Here is a 17,825-nt window from a genome sequence, read left to right as displayed (position 1 = left end):
ACTTAGTACCGTTCTATAGAACGGTACTTCCCGAATGAGAGCTTAGCGGCGGGGTATCACCATGGAAACCCCGCTGCTAAGCGTTCATTGGCTGAGAGAGGCCATCTCCCGTCTCTCTCAGCCAATGAACGGCTCCCTCCATTGTAGTCAATGCTGGGAGCCGCAAGGTTATTAAAGTTTACCCTGCGGTTCCCACCATTGACTACAATGGAGGGAGCCGTTCATTGGCTGAGAGACGGGAGATGACCTCTCTCAGCCAATGAACGCTTAGCAGCGGGGTTTCCATGGTGATACCCCGCCGCTAAGCTCTCATTCGGGAAGTACCGTTCTATAGAACGGTACTAAGTTCGTGGATCGCGTTTTCGTTTTTTTTTTTGCCAAGTCCGGGGATGCCTACTTTGGAACGAAGAGGACAGAACCTCGCATAGGAGATGGTGAGTATGTTTTTTTTCACAGGTCCCCTAAGGATACTTTACCGGACAAGTGGACCGATGCTACAGGTTACATAGGTGAGTATGTGTACATGTGTGTGTGTGTATGTATGTATGTTTAATAAACTTATACTGTCACGGTGTGTGTGTCCTGTGTTTTTTTAAACATTTTTTTTACAGGTGAACTACAGGTACTAGTGGGCCCTTAATGCCCTGCATGCTGGTACTTGTGGTTCTCCAAGTACCAGCATGCGGGGCAGGCTAGCTGGGACTTGCAGTTCTACTTGTAAAGACAATGTTTGATATTCTTTATTTACACCACACCACACAATCAACCCGCCACCCACCACCACCAGGGGTGGCGGGGATAGCCCCGGGCTATCAGCCTGGGCCTGGGGTGCCCTGGAGAGGGTGACCCCTTTATTGGGGGGTCCCCAGCTCTCCAGGGATCCCCGGCCTGGGCTGACTAGCGGTCAGGGTTGATGCTGCGGCTGGGGGGCCCGGTGAAAGGGCTCCCCTGGCTGTGGCATCAGCCCCCCGCTAGAAAAAGTCCAGTGCTGGTTCTGGAACATACAGGGGAACCCTACTCATTTTTTGTCCCCTATATTTCCAGAACCAGGACCGGATCAGAGCCCAGAGCTGGTTGCGCAGAATACAGGGGACCCCTACGTCGTTTGTCCCCCGTATTTTGGCAACCAGCGCTGGTTCTGACTAGCCCGGTGCTGGTTGTGCTTAAGTACAGGGGACCCCTACGTCGTTTGTCCCCTGTATTTAAGCACACCCAGCACTGGGTTACTAATGCCCGGGGCTGGTTGCTCTTTTTTGGGGGGGTGCACGCCATTTTTTTCTTTTTTTACACAGGTTTTTTTTTTTTTTTTTACCACAGCAGCACAGACGGGTCTCACGGACCTGTCATTGCTCTGTGCCAATCACACAGATGCATGTAGCACGGATCTCCCGGGTTCGTGCTACATGCAAATGGGCACCATAACGCTGATTGGCTTCCTGTCTGCCACTGCAGTGCCACTCCTAGATGGGCCACGTGTTTGTGCCGCCCCCTTGTGTCGCTTAGCATAGTCATCCAGCTTCCTCGGTACAACCTTTTGGCCTAAAAACAATATTGTGAGGTGTGAGGTGTTCAGAATAGAGTGGAAATGAGTGGAAATTAATGTTATTGGGGTTATTAATAGCGTAGGAACAAAAAAAGGCCCATTTATGTGATTTTAGCGTTTTTTTTTATTTTTTAAGAAAAAATCCAGATCCAAAACACAAAACCCAGAACCCAAAACACGGAAGGGTGGTTTTGGCAAAACCAATCCAGATCCAAAACACGAAGAAAGATCCAGATCCAAAACCAAAACACAAAACACGAAAAGTGTCCGGTGCACACCCCTAATATATATATATATATATATGAAGAAGTTTATTTGTTTGTTGGTGAATATCTCCCACATCTCTAAAGGTAAAGCTGCCAAGTCTTACTTTTTTACATATAAAAAAGTAAGCCATTAGACCACATAACAACAACAAGACATATCTTACATATTAAATTCATTCAAAACGCAGAACTCCGATAATCGACTGATCTACGACTGATGCTGTGTCTGTGTACGCAGTCGCTTGAATTTACGAAGCCGCCAGTGGGCCTCTCGATACAAATCCCAGCAGTTGCAACATTTGCATATTTTCGCACAGCCGTTGCGTACACATTTGCAGCAGCAACGGAGACATTATCGTCCATCTCTGAACCAGGCCCTAAGTCACTGAAAACAAACTTCCAATGATCCAGTGTTCATGATATATTGTAAGAAATCACAAAGCACCAGGAACTTAGGAGCTGATTCAGACCCGCTCGCTAGGATGCGAACGCTCATAGCTGGCCTATATCTGCAATCTGCGCATGCGCGAACCACTGCAAAAGATCGGGAAGCGTTCGCTCGCTCGCTCAGCATAGACAGCCCATCTGAATGAGTGACAGGAGAGGCCGTTTGTGGGTGGTAACTGGGGCAGGGCAGTAGTAACGGGGGAGTGGAGGTGCGAACGCAGGTGTGCCTGAGCGTCTCAACGCCGTTTCAGAGGCGTGCATAATTATCAGGCAGCATCATAGTACACGTCACCTGGTTGAATTTCACACTGAAGTGATCACAGTTTTTGTGGCAGGGTATAGTCAACCTCAAGAGCTGTGATCGCATCTGATGGTGCTCGATGTACCAATGTTTTCATGCACTTCCAGGAGATGACGTGCGCAAGTGGGCGTCTTATTAATGGCTGGTGGGCATCTGTATACACAGAGTGATTGCACGCCAAGACATAGTAGGCGTGCTAATGCCATGCCGTGCGATCACCTGCCTTGCTGGGAGTGCGCTGGATTTGCATACGCAGGGTGCAAGCGAACACATCTAGCGAGGGTGCGAGCGAACACATCTAGCGAGCGGGTCTGAATGAGCTCCTTAGTGTGATGCTGTAGCATGTGAGAAGTGCATTCTGCATGAAGTTTTACATTATAATTTGTGTGGTGACTAATAAATGCCAGACTTTACCTCATTTTGTGTTTAAGATGGAGACAAGAACATGCAGTTCCTGTGTGCTGATGCTCTCGGCTGCTGTGTCGTGTACTAACGGGCCACCACTTTGTGTTGTGAGGCTCTACAGGACAATATGAAGTGTACACAGGTCAGTGACTTTCTTGTGTAGGTGTATTTAAGGTTTCTGCAGAGCATAATTGCAGTGGTGTGGCCTTCTGCTGGGGCCGTGTTATTTGCAAGGCTCCCCGCGAGCCCCATGTTACCGATGCTATGCTCTGAATGCTAACCTTCTTCTGGAGAGCACAGTGGAAGATGAATATGAACAGGCCCTGCAAAGCGTTGAAGGTAGTAAAAAGATATGCCAGGACTAGGGACTCTTTATTGAAGAACAAGAGGCCGAATGCCCAAGTGAGACCCAGAAGGAAGAGGAGGGTAACTGCTCCAAGAGCCCAGGACCTAAACAAAACAAAATCAGATGGTTATAGAATTAAACATAATGTACAAGTATGGGGAAGGAGGATTAAGGTTGAAGGTGAAACAAGGTGATTATGAGGTGAGATCAGGGTTATTAAAGATTACTGAGAGCACTCACTTTATGTTCTCCAAGCGGCTGGAGTCTGGCTTCAGGACGGAGGAGGAGCGGAGCATCTTGTGGAGAGTGACCAGGAGGATAAGCAGGTTCACCTAGAAAGAAGTAAGAGAGAGAGAGAGACTATGTGAGTTGGTCTGAGAGGGTAGGGATAGATACTGTACATGAGTGTGAGTGGGGGTAGGGATATATATTGTACATGTATGTGAGTGAGGGTAGGGATACATACTATACATGTGTGTGAGTGGGGGTAGGGATAGATACTGTACATGTGTGTGAGGATAGGTACGATAGGTACTGTACATGTGTGTGAGGATAGGTACTGTAGATATGTGTGAGGATAGGTACTGTACATGTGTGTGAGTGAGGGTAGGGATAGATCAGGGGCGTTTCTAGAGAGGAGGGGGCCCGTGTGCAGTCTCCAACACGGGCCCCCTCATTTCCGTCCGGCAGCCGGCTGCGCACTGAGCGGTGCGCGGCCAGCCCCGCACTTATAGACTCTGGGCACTAGAGTGTGCCCAGAGTCTATAGCGCATAAACATGTCACCGTGTCCCTGTACTGCGCATGCGCAAACGATGGCAAAATGTCCGTGGCAGCCATTTTGCAGCCGTTTTTACAGGGACTCCGGAGAGGTAAGTATTTTGGGTGTGCCCATCATAAATACGCCCCTGGGATAGATACTGTACAGGTGTGTGAGGGTAGGGATAGATACTGTGCATGTGTGTGAGTGAGGGTAGGGATAGGTACTGTACATGTGTTTGAGTGAGGGTAGGAATAGATACTGTACATGTGTGTGAGTGAGGGTAGGGATAGATACTGTACATGTGTGTGAGTGAGGGTTGGAATAGATACTGTACATGTGTGTGAGTGAGGGTAGGGATAGATACTGTACATGTGTGTGAGTGAGGGTTGGAATAGATACTGTACATGTGTGTGAGTGAGGGTAGGGATAGATACTGTACAGGTGTTGAGGGTAGGAATAGATACTGTACATGTGTGTGAGTGAGGGTAGGGATAGGTACTGTACATGTGTGTGAGTAAGGGTAGGGATAGGTACTGTACATGTGTGTGAGTGAGGGTAGGGATAGGTACTGTACATGTGTGTGAGTGAGGGTAGGGATAGATACTGTACATGTGTGTGAGTGGGGGTAGGGATAGATACTGTACATGTGTGTGAGTAAGGGTAGGGATAGATACTGTACATGTGTGTGAGTGAGGGTAGGGATAGATACTGTACATGTGTGTGTGTGGGGGTAGGGATAGATACTGTACATGTGTGTGAGTAAGGGTAGGGATAGATACTGTACATGTGTGTGAGTAAGGGTAGGGATAGGTACTGTACATGTGTTTGAGTGAGGGTAGGGATAGATACTGTACATGTGTGTGAGTGAGGGTAGGGATAGATACTGTACATGTGTGTGAGTGAGGGTTGGAATATATACTGTACATGTGTGTGAGTGAGGGTAGGGATAGATACTGTACATGTGTGTGAGTGAGGGTAGAGATAGGTACTGTATATGTGTGTGAGTGGGGGTAGGGATAGGTATTGTATATGTGTGTGAGTGGGGGTAGGGATAGATACTGTACATGTGTGTGAGTAAGGGTAGGGATAGATACTGTACATGTGTGTGAGTAAGGGTAGGGATAGGTACTGTACATGTGTGTGAGTGGGGATAGGGATAGGTATTGTATATGTGTGTGAGTGGGGGTATGGATAGATACTGTACATGTGTGTGAGTAAGGGTAGGGATAGATACTGTACATGTGTGTGAGTAGGGGTAGGGATAGATACTGTACATGTGTGTGAGTAAGGGTAGGTATAGATACTGTACATGTGTGTGAGTAAGGGTAGGGATAGGTACTGTACATGTGTGTGAGTGGGGGTAGGGATAGGTATTGTATATGTGTGAGTGGGGGTAGGGATAGATACTGTACATGTGTGTGAGTAAGGGTAGGGATAGATACTGTACATGTGTGTGAGTGAGGGTAGGGATAGATACTGTACATGTGTGTGAGTAAGGGTAGGGATAGATACTGTACATGTGTGTGAGTGAGGGTAGGGATAGATACTGTACATGTGTGTAAGTGAGGGTAGGGATAGATACTGTACATGTGTGTGAGTGAGGGTAGAGATAGTTACTGTACATGTGTGTGAATGAGGATAGGAATAGATATTGTACATGTGTGTAAGTGAAAGTTAATATGTGCTGTGTACATGTGTGTAAGTGAAAATTAGTGTGTGCTGTGTACATGTGTACAAGTGAAAGCTAATGTGTGCTGTGTACATGTGTACAAGTGAAAGCTAATGTGTGCAGTGTACATGTGTGTAAGCGAAAGTTAATGTGTGCTGTGTACATGTGTGTAAGTGAAAGTTAATGTGTGCAGTGTACATGTGTGTAAGTGAAAGTTAATGTGTGTTGTGTACATGTGTGTAGTGAAAGTTAATTGTGCGGTGTACATGTGTGTAGGTGAAAGCTAAAGTGTGCGATGTACATGTGTGTAGTAATGTGTGTTGTGTACATGTGTGTACAGTAGGTGAAAGTTAAAGTGTGCGATGTACATGTGTGTAGTAACAGTTAATGTGTGCTGTGTACATGTGTGTAGTGAAAATGAATGTGTTCTGTGTACATGTGTGTAGGTGAAAGTTAATGTGTGCGATGTACATGTGTGTAAGTGAAAGTTAAAGTGTGCTGTGTACATGTGTGTAGGTGAAAGTTAATGTGTGCTGTGTACATGTGTGTAGGTGAATGTTAATGTGTGCTGTGTACATGTGTGTAGGTGAAAGTTAATGTGTGCTGTGTACATGTGTGTAGGTGAAAGTTAATGTGTGCTGTGTACATGTGTGTAGGTGAAAGTTAATGTGTGCTGTGTACATGTGTGTAGGTGAACGTTAAAGTGTGCTGTGTACAAGCATAACAGATCTCCGGCTCACCTATACCATAACACATCTCCGGCTCACCTATACCATAACACATCTCCGAAACGCTACGTTACAGTGTGACAGCCGCTGACACTGTATCATAGCATTTTGCATGCAGATACACCCGCACTCGCTCAAAGAACATAGGCATGCTGCACATCATTTTAATCAGCAGAAGCGGCTAGTGCTACATATTCACATTGCTGTGCGAGGCAAAAAGATGCACCAAAGACGCTTGGCGCTACCGAGTCATGAGGCATGGCGCGACTAGAAGGGCTGTTTAACGCGCAAGGATACTGGATGTATGACCCATCTGTATCACATAAGACCTGATTCAGCGAGGATTGCAGTTGCTAATACACATGCAATCAGCCGATTGTTGCATTCTGCGCATGCATCGCAGTGCGTGAACTAGCTATTGCGATCGGGACTGAGATCGCAAAGGCTACGCAGACCCCTCGCAGAGTGATTGACAGGAAGCACCATATGTGGGAGGTGACGGGGGGGGTGGTCGGGGGAAACGCAGGTGTGCCAGTGCGTGCATAAATTAGCCACTGCGATGCCATACGCAGTCAGAGGTCTCATAGCGTGCATGGTTGTTTTTCTGAGTAAGGTCAGAGCAAGTGTGCATGAGGCTGCGATGGTACTCGATTGTACCGATGGTTTCACTATTCTGCTAAACATTACGGATGTGTGTAAAGTAAAGTGGGCGTCCTTATGTTGTGCTGAATTTGCATTGCGATCACAATGGATTGGCTTGCTATCGCAGTTGAACCTCATGCGTACACAATATTGCGATTCGTAGTGAATCAGGCCCATAGTACATCTCTGCGCTCTATCTTGTCTTCTCTCTGGCTCACCTATAACATAACATATCTTTGCAATCTATCTTTTCTTCTACCTAACTCGCCTATAACATAACACAACTATGCACTCTATCTTGTCTTCTCCCTGGCTCACCTATAACATATCACATCTCTGTGCTTTATCTTGTCTTCTCCCTGGCTCACCTAAAACATATCACATCACTGTGCTCTATCTTGTCTTCTCCCTGGCTCACCTATAACATAGTACATCTCTGTGCTTTATCTTGTCTTCTCCCTGGCTCACCTAAAACATATCACATCTCTGCGCTCTATCTTGCCTTCTCCCTGGCTCACCTATAAAATAACTCATCTTCTCTGCACACTATATTGTCTTCTTCCTAGCTCACCTATAACATACTACATCACTGTGCTCTATCTTGTCTTCTCTCTGGCTCACCTATAACATATCACATCTCTGCGCTCTATCTTGTCTTCTCCCTGGCTCACCTATAACATATCACATCTCTGCGCTCTATCCTGTCTTCTCCCTGGCTCACCTATAAAATAACTCATCTTCTCTGCACACTATATTGTCTTCTTCCTAGCTCACCTATAACATACTACATCACTGTGCTCTATCTTGTCCTCTCCCTGGCTCACCTATAACATATCACATCTCTGCGCTCTATCTTGTCTTCTCCCTGGCTCACCTATAACATATCACATCTCTGCGCTCTATCTTGTCTTCTCTCTGGCTCACCTATAACATATCACATCTCTGCGCTCTATCCTGTTTTCTCCCTGGCTCACCTATAAAATAACTCATCTTCTCTGCACACTATATTGTCTTCTTCCTAGCTCACCTATAACATAGTACATCTCTGTGCTTTATCTTGTCTTCTCCCTGGCTCACCTAAAACATATCACATCACTGTGCTCTATCTTGTCTTGTCCCTGGCTCACCTATAACATAGTACATCTCTGTGCTTTATCTTGTCTTCTCCCTGGCTCACCTAAAACATATCACATCTCTGCGCTCTATCTTGCCTTCTCCCTGGCTCACCTATAAAATAACTCATCTTCTCTGCACACTATATTGTCTTCTTCCTAGCTCACCTATAACATACTACATCACTGTGCTCTATCTTGTCTTCTCTCTGGCTCACCTATAACATATCACATCTCTGCGCTCTATCTTGTCTTCTCCCTGGCTCACCTATAACATATCACATCTCTGCGCTCTATCCTGTCTTCTCCCTGGCTCACCTATAAAATAACTCATCTTCTCTGCACACTATATTGTCTTCTTCCTAGCTCACCTATAACATACTACATCACTGTGCTCTATCTTGTCCTCTCCCTGGCTCACCTATAACATATCACATCTCTGCGCTCTATCTTGTCTTCTCCCTGGCTCACCTATAACATATCACATCTCCGCGCTCTATCCTGTCTTCTCCCTGGCTCACCTATAAAATAACTCATCTTCTCTGCACACTATATTGTCTTCTTCCTAGCTCACCTATAAAATATCACATCTCTGCGCTCTATCTTGTCTTCTCCCTGGCTCACCTATAAAATAACTCATCTTCTCTGCACACTATATTGTCTTCTTCCTAGCTCACCTATAATATACTACATCACTGTGCTCTATCTTGTCTTCTCCCTGGCTCACCTATACCATAACACATCGCTGTTATTTCTAGTTTATACCTATGAGATGCTCTATAGCACAGTTTCTCAAACTCGGTCCTCAGAAACGCAAACAGTGCATGCTTTCCAGGTCTCCTCACAGAATCAAAAGTGAAATAATTATCTCCACCTGTGGATCTTATAAAATGTGTCAGTGAGTAATGAATACACCTGTGCATCCTGCTGCGTGACCTAGAAAATGTGAACTGTGTGGGGTCCTGAGGACCGAGTTTGGGAACCACTGCTCTATAGTATGAATATCTATATAAGGGTGGAGGACAAGTAAAACATTTTACAGATCTCTACAACTAAAAGCTTACAGTTCATGTAGAATTGTATCAGCATGTTTTCACAAGTGAAAAAGTCCTTGTCACAAAAATTCTGAGTTTAGTAGGAAACATACGGAGAGTATGGCTTATAATTCCGCAGGGCCGATCTGCCATCAAAGTTATTTTCCAACGGTGCCATGATTTAAAATATTAAAGCCCTTAAGCAGTATTGAAAATGGAAATGGTATTTAAATTAAAATACTTAATTGGTCCTAAGAGAAAACTATTGTCATTTTTCGCTATCAGTTTTACGGTTTTATTACAAGCATCATTTGGTTACGACCGGATGGTGAAATTCATTTCTCAAACAAAAAAAAGCTTCAACAGCTGTGATGCTGCTTGTGTGTATCCAAGCCAGATAACTTGGTGTATTACTATCAGAGATCTAAGTTTTACTGGTGATGTAGGAGTGTGACAGGGTGCAGCTGGAACGATACAGTGAAGGGATAGTCACAGTGCCAGAGACAGTGTAATAGGCTCATTTATGAATGTGCAAAAGAACAGCTGAAGTATTCTGGTGACATTACGATACTACCTCTGCGCAGATGCAAAGGTTTTATTGGTAAGTAACATGGAGTTGTGGGGGATAAATTTACTAAACTGAGAGTTTTTAGAAGTGGGGATGTTGCCCATAACAACCAATGAGATTCTAGCTATTATCTTCTAGAAGGTGCTAGTTAAATGTTATGTAGAATCTGATTGGTTGCTATGGGCAACATTTCCACTTCTAAAAACTCTTTCTTTAGTAAATATACTTCTGAGAGTCCGATGGGTAGTGAACAAGTTGGTGGTGTTTCTTGTGAATTGTACGGACGGGGAAACCAAGATTCATTGTGTGGGATGGGCTTATTTTAATGAGCTGACAGGGGAGAAGATACGTTGAGCGAGGCGATCGCCTGTTATTAATAGGAGCACAGAGTTTTCCTCCTCAAAATTGCTCCCCCAAACTTACTTGGCCTGATTTTAAGTTGGACACAGCCTGGAGCAATGTTTTTCGTATGCGCACATGCATCTGAGTCACATGGTGAAAGCCTCCCAATTGTGTTCGTACAGTGATGCAGTACAGTTCTGGACACACAGTCTCTGAAATATGGGCGGCGACTGGGAAGTAACAGGGAGGTTATTAATCAGACGCATGCATATGGGAGTGGTTGTGGTCAGAATCGGTCACTCAGACGGATAATCTGCCATAGGGCAGATGGTACAACCAATGGTGTCTAATGACGCACCAAGCGGTATTTCAGCATCTACGGAGGCTGACAGTGGGCGTTTAAGTCCTTGCACATTGAGATGCGCAGATGTACACCAGGGAACGCCTTTGTAGCGGCATTAGCATGAAGTCACACATGCGACTTTATGCTAATGCCGTCTTTGCAGCAAAAGATGTAAAGATGGGTGTTTCCAACTCAAAATCAGGCCCATAATATGTCACCTTTTGTACCATCCTGATGCAGTGTTGCGAGAGAGCATGGATGTAGGAGCATGTCAACCAAACCATCTACAATATACACGTGTCACATGTAACAAAATAGTCCTGATGGCCACTTACTCTCATTATTTAGTTAACAGGCACATCAGGCTAAAACAAGCAGAAGTTTATGAGAAAAACATAAAAACAGATTGGACCATAACATTTTTTGTGGTGCATCAACGTTCCCCCGAGTGTGGGAAGAGGTACGAGAGAGTGCGGGTAATGACAGAGTATAACAGTGTGCAGGACAGAATGCAGCATTGTGTTATACATATCAGAGAGTGTGGTTCTGATTACTATATAACGGGGAGAGCTGAACTGCAGATAGGAATGTGACAAAATCTGGGATAATGCCAGTAAAACTGTGAGAGTGTGATATAGTGCATTCAGGGAAATGCCGGAGAGTAGGATACTGTAGTGCAGCAATTAGTACAGTGTAGGAAATTGTGGAATTGGAAGAACAAAGCACAGAGGTGTCCTGGAAAGTGCAAATAAGTGCAGTACACAGTGCAGAGAGTGCTGGTTAAAGTGTACAGAAATGCAGGATGGGGTGTAGAGGAGTTTAGGATGGGCTGTGGAGTAGCGAAGGATGGGGTGTAGAGGAGTGCAGGATGGAGTGTGGAAAAGAGCAGGATGAGATGTAGAGAACTGGAGGATGAGATGTAGAGGAGAGAAGGATGGACGGGGTGTAGAGGAGTTCAGGATGGGAAGTAGAGGAGTGCAGGAGGGGTGTAGAGGAAAGCAGGATGGAGTGTGGAAAAGAGCAGGATGAGATGTAGAAAACTGCAGAATGAGGTGTAGAGGAGAGAAGGATGGATGGAGTGTAGAGGAGTGCAGGATGGGGTGTAGAGGAGTTCAGGATGGAAAGTAGAGGAGAGCAGGAGGGGTGTAGAGGAGAGCAGGATGGGGTGTAGAAGAGAGCAGGATGGGGTGTAGAGGAGAGCAGGATGGGGTGTAGAGGAGAGCAGGATGGGGTGTAGAGGAGAGCAGGATGGGATACAGAGGAGAGAAGGATGGAGTGTAGGATGGGGTGTAGAGGAGTGCAGGAGGGGATGTAGAGGAATGCAGAATGGGATAAAGAGAAGGATGGGGTGTAGGATAGGATGTAGATAAGTGCAGGAAGGGAATGTAGAGGAGGAAAGCAGGATGGGATGTAGAGGAGATCAGGATGCCGTGTAGAGGAGTGAAAGACGGAGTGTAGGATAAGATGTAGAGAACTGCAGGATGGTGTGTAGAGGAGAGCAGGATGGGGTATAGAGGAGAGCAGGATGGGGTGTAGAGGAGTGTAGGATGGGGTGTAGGACAGGATGTAGAGAAGTGCAGGATGGGGTGTAGAGTAGTGCAGGATGGTGTGTAGAGGAGAGCAGGATAGGGTGTAGAGGAGTGCAGGATGGGGTGTACAGGAGAGCATGATGGGGTGTACAGGAGAGCATGATGGGGTGTAGAGAAGTGCAGGATGGGGTGTAGAGGAGAGCATGATGGGGTATAGAGGAGAGCAGTATGGGGTATAGAGTAGTGCAGGATGGGATGTAGAGGAGAGCATGATGGGGTGTAGAGGAGTGCAGGATAGGGTGTAGAGGAGTGCAGGATGGGGTGTAGAGGAGTGCAGGATATGGTTTAGAGGAGTGCAGGATGGGATATAGAGGAGAGCATGATGAGGTATAGAGGAGTGCAAGATGGGGTGTAGAGGAGTGCAGGATGGAATGTAGAGGAGTGCAGGTGGGGGTATAGAGGAGTGCAGGATGGGGTGTAGAGGAGTGCAGGATGGGGTGTAGAGGAGTGCAGGATGGAATGTAGAGGAGTGCAGGATGGGGTATAGAGGAGTGCAGGATGGGGTGTAGAGGAGTGCAGGATGGGGTGTTGGATAGGATGTAGAGAAGTGCAGGATGGTGTGTAGAGGAGTGCAGGATGTTATATAGAGGAGAGCAGTATGGGGTATAGAGGAGAGCATGATGGGGTGTAGAGGAGTGCAGGATGGGGTATAGAGGAGTGCAGGATGGGGTGTAGAGGAGTGCAGGATGGGGTGTAGAGGAGAGCATGATGGGGTGTAGAGGAGTGTAGGATGGGGTGTAGAGGAGAGCATGATGGTGTGTAGAGGAGTGCCGGCTGGGATGTAGAAGAGAGGAGGGGGTGTAGAGGAGAGCATGATGGTGTGTAGAGGAGAGCAGGATGGGGTGTAGAGGAGTGCCGGATGGGGTGTAGAGGAGTGCAGGATGGGGTGTAGAGGAATGCAGGATAGGGTGTAGAGGAGAGCATGATGGGGTGTAGAGGAGTGCCGGATGGGGTGTAGAGGAGTGCCGGATGGGGTGTAGAGGAGTGCATGATGGGGTGTAGAGGAGTGCAGGATGGGGTGTAGAGGAGTGCAGGATGGGGTGTAGAGGAGTGCAGGATGGGGTGTAGAGGAGTGCCGGATGGGGTGTAGAGGAGAGCAGGTTAGGGTGTAGAGGTAATGCAGGGAAAAACATGAGAGTATGTGGTGAAGCATGTGTACACTGTGAAAGATGAAGACAGTGAGCTAAAGAGAAGGTAAGCCCCAGAGAACACAACTATCATTACTCACCACAATAACAAGGGATACTGGGCCAATAAAACTCCAGATGAAATAATTATCAACTCGTAGCCAGCAACTGTGACAGTGAGAGAAACGGCAGTGAGGAACACTTATAGAGATGCAGAGAAACAGTCACAACCAGATAAGTAACTAATGACAGATAAATGCACTGCTAGAGAGTCAGGGAGGACTTATGTACAGTAGAGAGAGACAGTAAGAGAGGAGTGATACAGCTGGAGGCAGAGATAAAGGATATAGATAGTGACAGAGGTGGCACATAGCTGGAGACCGTATGAGACAGAGAGAGGAGGCACATAGCTGTAGACAATATTAGACAGAGAGAGGAATCACACAGCAGGAGACAGTATGAGACAAAGAGAGGAGTCCCATAGCTGGAGACCGTATGAGACAGAGAGAGGAGGCACATAGCTGGAGACCGTATGAGACAGAGAGAGGAATCACACAGCAGGAGGCAGTATGAGACAAAGAGAGGAGTCCCATAGCTGGAGACCGTATGAGACATAGAGAGGAGGCACATAGCTGGAGACCGTATGAGACAGAGAGAGGAATCACACAGCAGGAGACAGTATGAGACAAAGAGAGGAGTCCCATAGCCGGAGACCATATGAGACAGAGAGAGGAGGCACATAGCTGGAGACTGTATGAGACAGAGAGAGGAGGCACATAGCTGGAGACCGTATGAGACAGAGAGAGGAGTCACATAGCTGGAGACCGTATGTGACAGAGAGAGGAGTCACATAGGAGGAATCACACAGCAGGAAACAGTATGTGACAAAGAGAGGAGTCCCATAGCTGGAGACCGTATGAGACAGAGAGAGGAGGCACATAGCTGTAGACAATATTAGACAGAGAGAGAGGAATCACACAGCTGGAGACCGTATGAGACAGAGAGAGGAGGCACATAGCTGGAGACCGTATGAGACAGAGGAGTCACATAGCTGGAGACACTATGAGACAGAGAGAAGTCACATAGCAGGAGACAGTATGAGATAGAAAGAGGAGTCACACAGCAGGAGACCATATGAGACAGAGAGAGGAGTCCCATAGCTGGAGACTGTATGAGACAGAGAGAGGAGTCACATCGCAGGAGACCATATGAGACAGAGAGAGGAGTCACACAGCAGGAGACAGTATGAGACAGACAGAGGAATCACATAGCTGAAGACAGTATGAGACAGAGAGAGGAGTCACATAGCTGGATACCTTATGAAAAAGAGAGAGGAGTCACAGAGTTGGAGACAGTATGAGACAGAGAGAGGAGTCACATAGGAGGAATCACACAGCAGGAGACAGTATGAGACAAAGAGAGGAGTCACATAGCTGGAGACCGTATGAGACAGAGAGAGGAGTCACATAGTTGGAGACAGTATGAGACAGAGAGAGGAGTCACAGAGTTGGAGACAGTATGAGACAGAGAGAGGAGTCACATAGGAGGAATCACACAGCAGGAGACAGTATGAGACAAAGAGAGGAATCACATAGCTGGAGACTGTATGAGACAGAGAGAGAAGTCACATAGGAGGAATCACATAGCTAGAGACCGTATGAGACAGAGAGAAGAGTCACATAGGAGGAATCACACAGCAGGAGACAGTATGAGACAGAGAGAGGAGTCACATAGCTGGAGACCGTATGAGACAGAGAGAGGAGTCACATAGTTGGAGACAGTATGAGACAGAGAGAGGAGTCACAGAGTTGGAGACAGTATGAGACAGAGAGAGGAGTCACATAGGAGGAATCACACAGCAGGAGACAGTATGAGACAAAGAGAGGAATCACATAGCTGGAGACTGTATGAGACAGAGAGAGAAGTCACATAGGAGGAATCACATAGCTAGAGACCGTATGAGACAGAGAGAAGAGTCACATAGGAGGAATCACACAGCAGGAGACAGTATGAGACAGAGAGAGGAGTCACATAGCTGGAGACCATATGAGACAGAGAGAGGAGTCACATAGTTGGAGACAGTATGAGACAGAGAGAGGAGTCACAAAGTTGGAGACAATATGAGACAGAGAGGAGTCACATAGGAAGAATCACACAGCAGGAGACAGTATGAGACAGAGAGGGAGCCACATAGTTGGAGACCGTATGAGACAGAGAGAGGAGTCACACAGCTGGGGACACTATAAGACAGAGAGAGGAGTCACATAGGAGGAGACTGTATGAGACAGAGAGAGGAGTCACACAGCAGGAGACAGTATGAGACAGAGAGAGTAGTTACATAACTGGAAGCCTTATGAGACCTAGAGTTGACTCACGCTTTATCCGTGCCATAACTCCTATAATCCACAGCTGCAGAGATTCCCACCACAAGAGCAGGAAAGACATAGCCACAGAGGTAGTAGTACTTTCGGCGTGAGTGTTCAGTTTCAAATACCTCCACCAGCATAAGATATAGCTGGACACCCTCCAGACACAGCCAGGAGAAGGCAGATAGGCTAAAGAAGTGCAAAAGACCAGCCAAGATAGGACATACCACCTGAGAGATAGACAACATAGTTGTCAATAAGTAACTGAATAGCATAGTGGAGAATGGAGGATATAAAAAAAAGTAGAAAGACAAAACCAGAAAACATTTATATGAAAGAAGGAAACAGACAAGAACTTAGTTACAATAAGAATATATGAGAGCAAAAGAGGTACAATGACCAGGGGAATATAAGCAGTTCTACCTGGTACTGTGTTTTGTCGATGCCGGTGAGGAAGAGAAGCTCGGCAAGAAACAGACTGACACAAAGGTTCTTATGGATGGTGTTTCTGTCAGTCTGGAGACCTCTCAGGAAGCAGAAGGTGGATATACAGATTCCGAGACACACCAGAGAGATCACAATTCCCACCCATGTGATTACTGAGAGCAGCAATTCGTTTATACGACCTTGGTACTGAGAAACAAAGCCAAGGGGAGGAAATACAGTGAGATACAAAAGTACTTGTGTGCTACTAAATCACCAAGGAAGACAGATAAATAATATTAAAAAAACAATGGGATGGGGGGAAACAGAGGTACAGTACACTGTGTTACCTTTATCCTAAAAGACAATTGGCAGAAAAAGCAGTTGTAACACGTTAAAGAAAAGCAGAAAAAAAGAGGAACATCTTTTTATCGTTGTAGTCACACGGTGATAATCTTAGGAGACAACCAAAGACTTGTAGCTCTCACCATGTCTCTATGTGCCATTAACACAGCAAAGTTAGTGAGGTGGTTGCATGCACAGGTTGTGTGTGTCTTGTTGGTATGAAGCAACCGGCAGCCTTGTGTTGACCAAAACCCCAACATGGAGCGCTCAGAATAATTCCAGAATGTGCAGTTGGCATTGAAGTGGTTCTTAGACTGAAAGACAGAGGTAAAGACAATAATTGGCACAATGATCTACTCCAACCATCACATACTCTACTCTCATAACCATGACTGATTAGCTCCACCCATCCTACACTCTACTCTCATAAGCATGACTGATTAGTTCCACCCATCCTACACTCTACTCTCATAACCATGACTGATTAGCTCCACCCATCCTGCACTCTACTCTCATAACCATGACTGTTAGCCCCACCCATCCTGGTCTGTACTTTCATAACCATGACTGGTTAGCTCCACCCAGCCTACACTCTACTCTCATAACCATTGCTGATTAGCTCCACCCATCCTACTCTCATAACCATGACTGATTAGCTCCACCCATCCTACACTCTACTCTCATAAGCATGACTGATTAGTTCCACCCATCCTGCACTCTACTCTCATAACCATGACTGATTAGCCCCACCCATCCTGGTCTGTACTTTCATAACCATGACTGATTAGCTCCAGCCAGCCTACACTCTACTCTCATAACCATTACTGATTAGCTCCACCCATCCTACTCTCATAACCATGACTGATTAGCTCCACCCATCTTACACTCTACTCTCATAACCATGACTGATTAGCTCCACCCATCCTACACTCTACTCTCATAAGCATGACTGATTAGTTCCACCCATCCTGCACTCTACTCTCATAACCATGACTGATTAGCCCCACCCATCCTGGTCTGTACTTTCATAACCATGACTGATTAGCTCCACCCAGCCTACACTCTACTCTCATAACCATGACCGATTAGTTCCACCCATCCTACACTCTACTCTCATAGCCATTACTGATTAGCTCCACCCATCCTACAGTCCACTGTGCTCTCATAACCATGACTGATTAGCTCCACCCATTCTATAATCTACTCTCATAACCATGACTGATTAGCTCCACCCATTCAACAATCTACTCTCACAAACCATAACTGATTAGCTCCACCCATCCTACACTCTACTCTGATAACCATGACTGATTAGCTCCACCCATCCTGCTCTGTGCTCTCATAACCATGACTGATTGGCTCCACCCATCCTGCATTCTACTCTCATAACCATGACTGATTAGCTCCACCCATCCTGCACTCTACTCTCATAACCATGACTGATTAGCTCCACCCATCCTGCACTCTA

At 46.3% G+C, this 17,825-nt stretch overlaps 1 protein-coding gene across 6 annotated transcripts in view; it reads right to left on the bottom strand.

Moving 5' to 3' along the window:
- Positions 1-17,825, bottom strand: part of ADGRL1 (adhesion G protein-coupled receptor L1) — a 427,170-nt gene that overhangs the window by 27,688 nt on the left and 381,657 nt on the right. For all 6 annotated transcript variants that reach the window (XM_088480320.1, XM_088480321.1, XM_088480324.1 and 3 more), the window contains 6 exons: positions 16,501-16,671; positions 16,013-16,222; positions 15,599-15,819; positions 13,325-13,391; positions 3,549-3,640; positions 3,244-3,412 (listed from right to left, as the gene is read on the bottom strand). In XM_088480320.1, the coding sequence (XP_088336446.1) occupies positions 3,244-3,412; positions 3,549-3,640; positions 13,325-13,391; positions 15,599-15,819; positions 16,013-16,222; positions 16,501-16,671 (930 nt within the window). The remainder of the gene's footprint in view (positions 1-3,243; positions 3,413-3,548; positions 3,641-13,324; positions 13,392-15,598; positions 15,820-16,012; positions 16,223-16,500; positions 16,672-17,825) is intronic.

This window comes from Taudactylus pleione, unplaced genomic scaffold (assembly GCF_031769625.1).
Source record: "Taudactylus pleione unplaced genomic scaffold, aTauple2 ptg000253l, whole genome shotgun sequence".
In the NCBI taxonomy this organism is placed as follows: domain Eukaryota; kingdom Metazoa; phylum Chordata; class Amphibia; order Anura; family Myobatrachidae; genus Taudactylus; species Taudactylus pleione.
The sequence above is the reverse complement of the archived record's forward strand: the minus strand, read 5'-3'. Positions and strand labels throughout refer to the sequence as shown.